The sequence below is a fragment of the Laccaria bicolor genome, genomic scaffold (genome assembly GCF_000143565.1).
Source record: "Laccaria bicolor S238N-H82 LACBIscaffold_48 genomic scaffold, whole genome shotgun sequence".
NCBI classification, from domain to species: Eukaryota; Fungi; Basidiomycota; class Agaricomycetes; order Agaricales; family Hydnangiaceae; genus Laccaria; species Laccaria bicolor.
Window position 1 is genome coordinate 377851 of NW_001889919.1, and position 10645 is coordinate 388495.

Below are 10645 nucleotides of genomic sequence, written 5' to 3' on the forward strand. Positions count from 1 at the left end.
AGAAAGTGACTTGGTGAATAAGTCCGCGACGTTCTCCTCGGAGCCTGAGATAGGTTCGACGAGTATCTCGCCGAGGGTGACTGCCTCGCGAATTCAATGAGTTTTGATGTCGACGTGTTTTATTTTGCTATGGCCGCCAGTGTTTTGAGTAAGTGCAACGGCGGAGTCGTTGTCGCAATAGACGGTTATCGGAAGGTCGAAATGTTGGTCGACCTCGGTATACCAAAAATACATCCACTTCGCCTGCTTTCCACCTTCGAATACCCCCACAAACTCTGCTTCGCCGGTAGACGTGCTAACCCTTTTCTGTGTCTTGGATTTCCAACAAACAGGTCCGCCAGCTGATTTGAATATGAATCCTGCTGAGGATTTGCGCGAATCTGGTTCATCGCCGTATGAAGAATCGGAGTATCCGATTGGTTTGATGCTCTCGCCCTTTCGGTACGTGATAGCAAGGTTTGCGGTGGTTTTGAGGTAGGTGATGCAATGCTGGACAAGGCGCCAATGGAAAGGGCGAGGGTCAGATGCGTAGCGCATTAACGTGTTCACGGTGAAAGAGATGTCCGGACGTGTTCCGTTTGCGATGTGGTTGAGCATCCCTAGAGCCTTTCGGTAATCCTTATCTTTCATGAACTCGATGTCAGTTTGTGGGATCGGAATTGGTTGTGAGTCCGTGAGGTTGACGTTTGGGGGAAGAGGCGTATATTTTGGGTTCGCGTTTTGCATTCCAAAGGTAGTGACAGTCTTCAGAATTAAAGGGCGTTGGTGAATAGAGATGTCGCCGGAGTCATGGTGTTTGATCGTCATGCCAAGAACCTTATCTGGGTGGCCAAGGTCCGTAATTTCATAGGCATTTCCAAGTTCGGTTTTCGCTTCAATCTCGTTTTCGGAGGACGAAGATCCTCCTGTAACGTCATCGGTATATGTTCCAGTTATCGTGTACCCTTTGTCTGTCCATTGAATTCGAATACAAGGGTCTGCGCGAGATTGGCGATGGCCGAGTTTAGTGAACGTCGCATTGAGCTCACGAAACCAGTTGTTAGCGCCATCCATTGTACCATAGATGGTGAGGTTCATAAGGAGGACAGTGTCGACACCTAGAATCCCATAATGCTTCTCGAAGCCTTCAGGAATTTCTAGGTAGTTTTCGCCTTGAGGTACAGAGTTGAGGTATGCGCCAACGAAGTCGAGTAGCCATAGACGAAGTCCGAGCGACGCGCTCAATGCGAATAGCATTCTAATGGATTCATATCTTACCACAGCGGCGAACGAGTCCCACCAGTGTTCTCCATACTTCTGAGAGAATCCCTTAACCACCCCACGAGCTCTTCTTCGGAGCAGGTTCCCTATACCATCAACTTTCAAGTCGTATATCCATTTTCCCTTGATGGTTTTAACGCCCTTTGGGCGAGGGACAGCGGTAACAACCCCACGAGCATCCCATCGTTCGATTTCTCTCTCCATAGCGGGCATCCATAGATAGCGTCGCGATAGATCGTATGCTTCTTGGAATGTTTCTGGTATGAATTTATTGAGGGGATCGGGAGTCGAGTTTGTGTTTAAGGCTGTAGGGGAATCGTCCTCTTCATCGTCTGGTTCGATTACAGGAATTGTGAGGTCGTCGGTATCTGCAGCTATTACAGGATTTGTTGTTTCGGCGGCAGCAGCGAGTCGGGATGATTTCCGAGAAGCAGGAGGGTAGATAATACGTTGGCGAGAGACTTTGGGTTTTTCAATGATAGGAGTGGGAATGTCGATGGTCTCGGATGGAGTGTCGTTGGTGGTATGACGTGTAGAATCATCTAAGAATTCATAGTCAATGTCTCCATCATCCTCAACGAAATACTCCCCCTCATCCGTGAGCGTCCGGTGACCAAGACCTTCTTCAAATACCACGTTCCTAGATCTGATGATCTGACCAGTCTCAGGGATCAAAACTCTGTAGATTCCTCGACCCTCTAATCCCATCAATCGCCACCTAAGGCATGACACTGATTAGTGACAGGACCCCTTCTAAGGTCCATTCTTTGGCAATGAGTAATTGGCCTCCCAAGGCCTAGTGCCCACGCACTCCTCGGCGTCCTCGCTACTATAAATAGATGACATCCATCTCAGATCCTTTGGCACTGCGAGGGCTCCCTTTTGCCGGTCACTGAAAAGCGTCAGCGCGCTGGCTGCCACTCCTATTACTAACAACCGAGATATTTCTCTAAGTTCTTAGCGCCCACTTGGCGCACATGCTAACAACCGACATAAGTCCGACTTAGCGCCCACTTGGCGCCCTGTGCTATATTCCCACACCGATGGTTTCCGCTACATCATCATCCTACCATCCCAACGCCTTGGGCTCCGTGAGGAATCTCTGACAATCATCGAAGCTGATGAAAAGGCCAAGTTAGGGACGGAAGGAAGAGCGGAGGGAGGGGGGCGAAAAGGAGGGGGGGACGAAGAACGAATGCGGACGAGACAGTGAGACTCAGACTGTGCGCAGGCCCGTTGAAGAGGTTTCAAAGGGCTGCGAGGGTGAATAATTCGGTCAAAGCCCTGGAAACGTTGAAGGCGTGCGTTTTTTTTCGTGTTTCTTTCCTAGGTGCTTACCACTACATACCAGCTGTATGTACATCACACCCCTGCGCACCGCGAACCCCCTAATCATTCCCCCACCACGTCTCGACCAATTCATCAAAAACACATTTGGGAATTATGAGCAAGTTCTCGGCTACCACTCCAGCATCCTCTCTCGGCTCTCTGAAGCCCGGAAGAAGGAACAGCCCCTCCTCAATATCTCCTCCATCTCCGCTCCTTATCTCTAACTCTTCGGGGAGTTTAGGGAAGCATGCATGGGGTACATCCCCACTTACACCCATGCGAAATATGCGAAATGGAAGATCGAGCATGAATGTCGGATGTGACCCCCAGGTTTAGGGCGTTCATCGAGGTTGGTTCCCTAATCGCCTCTCTTCATTGAACTCACCAGATGATGCAGTATGACTGAACGAGACTTCTTGAGGCTTTGTATGTTTCTTGAGCTGGCCGACTGAGCAGCTTATCAAGGTGGGGAATGCGTTTAGACGGTTGGAGCAGGAAACACATGGATTGGAGAGAGAGACAAAGGCGGTGTGAGATTCTGATTCAGATGACTGTCCAGGTCTGTGGCAGACCTTCAGAAGGTCGTTGAGATTATACGGTCCGCTGGCGAGGCAGTTGAGCCTCTCGTTCAGGCTGCACAGAAGAAGGTGGAGTTGGAGAGGTACGTGGGGTCGGTGTTCAGTAGGGAGGGGAGCATCGTGAGTTTGTTCTTGGTGTTCAACGTAAACGGACTGACATTATGTGCTTGGTTGGATAGGATCTTGACGCCCTATGTACCAGGGGAAGCCTTTTCGTGCGCTTACGGAGTGGAGTAGGTGGCATGATGTATCATGTGGTTCTCTCCATTACCGTATGCCTTACTGTCAGTATTGGTTGACTCGGCTGATGATCTTTTAGTGGTGATGCCAAGACCGAAAGTCAAAGACTGGGTGACAAGGTACCATGTTCAATACCGAGTCCGTTTGTCTCCTCTTCTTTTGCGTTGGGTCGTGTGGGTCTGGGAATGTAGCCGATCCCACTGGACGCGCTCTCCGCCATAAATTTCAATCATGCCCCCTTGGTCTTGACGTTAGCGTTGCACCAGGCATGGATGCACAGACGTTGAGACAGGTTTTGAAAGTCCATGTTTTGTAATGTAGATTTGATGTAGATACCAATCTACGGCACTCGTTTCTCCACCTAAACACTTGAAGATTTAGTAAATTAGTCGGAAGAATCAAATTATTCGTTGCATAAATTGAGATCGGTACTTTGCAGGGTAGTCGGACGATAACTTGTCAATGGTATCCTTAGTTTATAAACGAAATCGTCTTCACCCCTTGGGTACAGTCAGACTTTTATTTTTTTCCTCCATTTTAAAGAACTACCTATCTCAAAATGTTTCGGAAAGTTCACTGTACATTTTTGTTGAAAGATGGAATATTCTACCCGGAATTGAGTGCGCTACACAATTTATATGTTTTTTATTCCCCCAAGCGGACCGGCCCGGACACTCCCTCATGCGATTTTATGGACATGTGACCCAATGTTGAACAAGTCAACGTTCAACGTTGTCCCTCTTCATGCTCAACGAAGCTCACATACTGCAGGTACCACTCCACCCCTTGCCAACCTCACGATAGCACGGTTGTGCTTTGCCTAGCCGCCGGGCCCCTTGGCAATATTGCAAGGTCCAGGGGTCACCAAGTCCATGCTGCATCAGCCACCCCAAGCTTCGTCTCACATCATACAGAGCCATCCACCCCCGCAATGTTCTACCCAGTGCCTTCAAATTCTGCCTGATGCCTCATTAGCCCTTCCACGCATCTGACAACGTCATCCCATGCCTCATTCTTCAGAGGATGACAATGCTGAGAACCTACGGGGGCGCTGATACGTTTGTGTGGGGGTACGACGCTGCGAGGGACTTTGTTGAGCTTACAAAGGTACTGTTGCGATATTCATTTGTTTTTCTTTTTACTTATCTCTTCGTAGCATTCATCACAATCCTCGCCCCGACAAATGTACAAGTTAACGGCCTCAAGCATCCGAGATTGCGTCACCCACATCACCAGCCCGTCTTACGCAAGGATGCAGCAAGTGTACCCACCCTTCCCCGACCCCAGCTCTGGCGCCAACGTCGCGCGCTGTCCATGTTGAGAAACGAAGGGTATCGTGAAGAGGCTAGCAACTGGTGGCGTGCAAGCCAGCGCAACCAGCCTCCCGCCGCACCACCACCACGCCCACAACAACCAACATCCACACGTGGTGCCACTCGACACATCCCTCTAGTCCCTCACTTGGATTCACGTTGTTCCCTCCAGTTTGACGCTATCGGTCATCAAAGGAGCAGCCCCAGGACGTTTTTGAACCCTGCCCGACTGAGCCCTACGAATACGGAGTCGAGGCCTTTTCAGATCGAGTGGGATATTTTGCCACTCCTACATACATCGAATAGAATTGGTACATTTGACATATGGACAGTAAGAAACATCTAAAATACGGGATAAAACATATCGTAACATTCAGGCGCGCGGAAATAGTGCGAGTGATCACTGGCATAAGCTATCATAAGTGCAAGTGCTAGGCACTTGCACTGACAGGCACTTCCACTGGCAGACACTTCCACTGGTATTAGCACTAAGATCTGCCACCCGATGCCCTTCTCATTTAGGATTTAGCAGGGAGTGTCAGGAGTGCTTATGACCTCGGAGGCCAATTCTCAATTGACAAAGAATGGACCTTAGAGGTTTCACGTGACGTCCAAACGTCATGCCAAGGGTGTCAATCGCCCCTTTTGTCCCCGATCTGCTAGTTTGCCGCTGCCCTTCTCATATGGGATATGCACGTACGCAACACATCCCCAGACCCTGATGTGTCCCACATCCTGCCTTTCGCCTGTGAACTTCTCCTCTGGGATGATTCCTGGGTGTCGAGCAGATGGTAAGACATTCTCGACGGTCTCTGAGAACGCCCATGCTTCAGCCCACCATTTAGCAGCTAGTCGTGCATCATTGAGCATTACTCGGACAGATCCAGTAGTGATTCCGATCGAGCGTTCCGCCGTTCCGTTGGATCCAGATGAGTATGGGGCCGTTGGCACCATGATCAGACCATTCTCGGCGAAGTAAGCTACCCAGAGCTCGCTTTTAAACTCTGGTGCATTGTCTGTTTGTACAAAGACCATGAGCTTCCCAGTGACCTTCTCCGATTCGGCTTTATAGGTTTTTAGGATGGTCAACGTCGTTTCGGCAGTTCGATTTGGGATGAAGAATGTCCGTTTGCGTGAGGATCCGTTATCATGGAACTTCATTCCATACAGGGCGCCTCCCGCTGAGGTAACGTGAGCTGGTCCCCATAGGTTGATGTTGGTAAGTCGTAAGACTTCTGTTTCAGCTTCAACTTTTTCATCGTATGCTCGTCGCTTCTGATTTCCAATAATGCAATCTTCACATTTTCCCAACGTCTCTTCGTTGGTGATTACCAGACCATCAACTAGCTTGCTAGCTTCTGATATACGCGTAGTTCCAAAGTGGGCGAATCGGCGATGCCAGAGAGCAAGGTCAGCTGGGCTTTTTAGGGATCGAGCAGTGAGGATGGTTGGAATGTTTGAGACAAGTGATCCTCCGACAAGGTATAATCCATCCTTTAACACTCCTCCAAAAATCTCTCTTTTACCCATGAAGAACCGTGCCTTTTGTTTCCCAAAAATGACCTCCCAACCAGCAAGATCCATTCTACCAATGGAGATAAGGTTGGCCGTGACATCGGGGGCATGAAGAGCATTGGTGAATACCAAGGTGTGTTCGACGTTATCATGTACAACCTTTATCTCGACTGTTCCCATTCCTAAGACTCTGAAGTTTGCCCCTACCATCGACGATTGACCAATTGCTTTGTCGAGGGATTTGTAAACAGAGAAGACGTTTCGAGATTTGAAGAAATACGTTGTACATCCAGAGTCAGCAACACATGCAGAGCCGATCCCAATTGCCTCAGGATTTGCAGCAGCGGCGAGGGCAACTTTACGTTCAGCAGTGGCACTTTCATCGATAAGCTTGTCAATATTACTGGTTACTGCGCCTGGTAATATGAAACGGTTTCCGATTGAGGCACTCTGGTCGGTTTGAGCAATGATGGTATCAATTTCTTGGTAGTTAAACGTCGCGGATAACGCCCAATGAGTACCTGGGGTTGTGGACCCAGATGATGTAGATGATGTCGTAGTGTTTGGAAGTCCGGTCTCGTGACTGGAAAAAGACCGTAACCAGACCGGACCAAGACCGCAAAAGACTGGACCTGTGGTTACGGTCTTTTATTTTTGAAATGTAAAGACCGCAAAAAAACCGGTTAACGTGAACCGGTCTTGACCGGTTTGGACCGGTCTTTTGTAGCCCCTTAAATACCCTTTAAAACGCACCCAAGAACGTACGATTTGGTAAAAAAACGAGAGAGATATGAATTAAAATGTAAATTACTTTTGGGAATAATAGATGTACCAGACTTATTTTATAGAAGCACCAATTCCTAACGGAATTTAACGTTCTTGGGCTCGTTTTGAAGCTATTAGAGATGTTAATAAATTTACCGATTCATAATTTTAAAATATTGGCCTAAAGACCGGTCATAAACCGGTTAAAACTGATGCAGACCGAAACCGGTCTATAGACCGCAAAAAACCGCGGTCTGCGGTCTTTTTGCGGTCCGGTCTGGTCTTTTGACTTCTGGGGAAAAGGCAGACCAGTTACGGTTACGGTTAACGCCCCTGGGCATCAAAAAACCGGACCGAACCGGACTTTCAAACACTATGATGTCGTCAGCATCGTTAAGTTTGCGCTCGCAGTAGCCCGCTTTCCCTTGTACCAAGGGGGATATTGACCAGCTTTCCCACCTCCGGGTCCAAAACAATCCTCCATAAGGTGGCCGACCTTTCCACATAGTAAGTTTGCACATATCAAATGAGCTTTACTGGGGTTGGTCGTTCCACACTGGTGTTGAAAAGGTCTGAACGTTTTCATCTCAGCTTGTAAAGCAAGGATGGTTGCTTCAAGCGCTTTGACGGTGTCGATAGACGGCGGTGTAGGCAAGTCAGGTTCTTTGGATTTTCCTTCGCGGATACTGAGTCGTTCGGCGTGGGTTGTTAGATTCATTATGACGGTGTTGAGATCTTTTTCACTGTACATGCTGTTGATGACAGTGTCCCATGATTCAGGGAAAGAGTCGAGGAGTTTGGTTATGAAGCGCTGGTTATCGATATTGGCGCCGGTATCGTTTGCAAGCTTCCGCAAGGTACGCATTTTCTCTATGTGACCTCCTGCACCTGCAACAACCGCCCCCTCAGCCATTCTATACCTCGACAGCTTCTCTTCACACATGTTCCTTGCCCGATCACTTGTCCTCCCATATTGGTCCTCGAGGAATTTCCACGCGACATGTGCTTTGGTGGCGCCCAATGCATCAATGCCGGAACCGGAGAGATCAGCGATGTTAATTAACACCGATGATAGCGCCACATTTTCGCGGAGTTCGTATTCGAGTAGAGTTGGAGTGGTGGATAGGAGGGGAGTCGACTTCTCGGGAGTCTGAGTCGGCGTGATAGCAGCGGGAACGTCGATTGGTTTTTCGGTTTCTGTTGTGGGATCGTTGGCTGGGATAGGACTGTCTATCCCCGCAGGGACAACAACTTGATTCTCCCAATATTTGTGTAGTCCTCTCGGTCTTCCATTAATTCCCATAAGGATCTTCCAAGCGGCATAGTTTTCGTAGCCACGGAGTTTGTCGTTTTCGGGTAGGATAAACATGCATAAGTTAGACGGTGAAGTAGACATCGTCGTGTATGTGAGCCGTGGGTTTAGTAACGCAGTCAGGTAGGACGGGGCCGATAACCTGTTAGGATATGATAAGTATACTCAGACGTTGTACAAGAGTAAACGGCTCTATTCGGTCTCTACCTGTTAGGATATGATAAGTATACTATCAGAGACCGTAAGTAAGAAGTATGAATAATAGAAAATAAGATACGCACCTCAGACGTTGTACAAGAGTAAACGGCTGAGGAAAGCGCAAAGAAAGGAGGGAAGAAAATAGTAAAGGGGATAATAGGAACAAACTAATGAAGTCATTCGATTGGGAAAGGAGGTATGGGTTCAAACCTCAACATCTATAACGTTGAACCTACTGGAAGCCAATACTTCTCAAACGTTGGCTACGCGATCCAACATTGATTTGTGGTGTTCATGGTAGTTTCAGCAAATGGTTGTTCGTTGAGATGGATTTTTTCCAATGACTTTTAATCAAATTTAGCTCATTACTACCTTGTCAACTTAATATCCCTTAATTCCTATAAAGAGCAACAGTAATCATATCACCTATTTTTCTCCCAAGGTGAGTCTCGGTTTGTGGAGCAGATCAAGAGGACCAGGTACGGTTTACATACAACTTGTATCTCACAAGGACCCTCCGACAGGTTGTTCTAATGAGAAAGCAATGTGTCTATGTTCAAACTAATGAATGGGCTAGGCGCGCCATGTCAAGTTAATAACTCGGCGCTTCAGGGCTTGATAAAGGACTATCGCCATTATGATGGCTTTTGACGAAAATCATACGCTGGGAGAAGCTCCTCCGCTCGTGGCGCATGTGGTGCTACACTGGGGCCAATCTGTATCACATTCCATAATATGGCCAGGGCCCAGAAGGCAGTCGCAGATTTCCCAAAAAAGAGTTGGTAGGCTTGACCACTGAGCAGGTTTTCGCTTTCGTTCCCAAAGGAAGAAAAGAAACAGCAGAAACCAGAGGACGGAAAAGATTTCGCTGATCAACCCGCTATTACGATACTCGAATGGTTATCCCTATGAGAGGATTTGTGTTCAATCCAATTTTTTGAAGAATACCGACCTTATGTTACCGTTCGAGATTGTGCAGGAGCCTTGGCTGCAGGCCAATGAAAGCCGTAGGACGATCCTTGAATGTCATAGACGTCAGTGATGGGGCTATTGGCATCTGGGATGGAGATACCTGGTCTCAGCTCATTTATTATGGCGGGAGCTTCAAGTGGAATTTCGATCCCGGTGATAGTTTGGTGAGATGAACTCCAGAAGCTTGATTGAACAAAAATGAGAACATCAAGCAGATTTTCGTCGAGGACGAGCGTAGACGCACCCCTGAAATTGAAGCTGAAGATACAATAATCTGCTGCGAAGTAACCGTTATCTACTTGATATAAGGCCAGAGGGTCGCCCCCGGAAAGCGAGTAGCCACGTTGTCAGCGCACCTTGAGCGCACCAGTGCTAGAGAACGAGTCGAGTTAGACATATATTGCCGGCTCGAAAGTAGGCCAACCGTCAGGAGGATCATCTTCCAACTTCCAAGCTTTTGGACTAGTTCTCGGAGAGAACGTAATCTGACGATCATCGATGGTGTAGCCTAGAGTGCCATGGTGAGAAAGAAGGGCCAAGTGGAATACAGCCGTTTGCATAATTCCGTGAACACCGAAAATTCTTTTTCTGGGCGTGACGTGACTAGTCACCTGACTAAGCACAGCTTTCCCTTGCTCTTTTCAGAAGTTCAGACAGTCCTGCGCCTCGTTCTTTCGCGTCTCGACCGGTGGAAATGTATAAAAAATATCCCTCCTCAATTATGGAAGGCATACTGGTCCTTTTGTCAAAGGATTAGTTATATTTTGCCATGTTCTCAGCCTTTGTGCATGAATTTTTCAAACAAGCCTGATAAAACAGTGGGCCAGGTCTTTATTTAACCCCTCTCCAATGCACTAAGTCACCATAAGTATGTAGCTCCAGATCTTCAGGTAGCGAAGGTGTCATGAATGTAACTCTTCACTTCATTTTGAACCGTTGGCACAGTTATCAGAACGCAGGAAAATGTCTTTTTTGGGCAGGTAAGTCACGTCACGCCCAAAAAAAGAATTTTCGGTGTTCACGGAATTATGCAAACGGCTGTAAGAGGATAACCATTCCGAAAGCCAGGGACCTGTAGTAGATCGTAGGTCAGGACTCAGCAGTTCGACAGTTTGCACGGGCCAGTCGGCCGACCAGGAATCCTATTGTGTACGCAAATAGGC

At 48.0% G+C, this 10645-nt stretch overlaps 3 protein-coding genes across 3 annotated transcripts; 2 read left to right on the plus strand and 1 right to left on the minus strand.

The window, feature by feature from the left end:
• Positions 1-2615: 2615 nt before the first annotated feature.
• LACBIDRAFT_310923 (uncharacterized protein) lies at positions 2616-2813 on the plus strand (the record flags this gene model as incomplete). Its single annotated transcript, XM_001887816.1, has 1 exon — positions 2616-2813. The coding sequence occupies one exon, from the start codon at positions 2616-2618 to the stop codon at positions 2811-2813; it is 198 nt and encodes a 65-aa protein (XP_001887851.1).
• A 1617-nt stretch (positions 2814-4430) lies between these two features.
• On the plus strand, positions 4431-4728 carry LACBIDRAFT_310924 (uncharacterized protein; the record flags this gene model as incomplete). Its single annotated transcript, XM_001887817.1, has 2 exons — positions 4431-4514; positions 4564-4728. 2 exons carry the CDS (start codon positions 4431-4433, stop codon positions 4726-4728), a joined length of 249 nt encoding a protein of 82 aa, XP_001887852.1.
• A 2502-nt stretch (positions 4729-7230) lies between these two features.
• Positions 7231-8396, minus strand: LACBIDRAFT_310926 (uncharacterized protein; the record flags this gene model as incomplete). Its single annotated transcript, XM_001887878.1, has 2 exons — positions 7231-7373; positions 7448-8396. 2 exons carry the CDS (start codon positions 8394-8396, stop codon positions 7231-7233), a joined length of 1092 nt encoding a protein of 363 aa, XP_001887913.1.
• Between the last annotated feature and the right edge of the window lie 2249 nt (positions 8397-10645).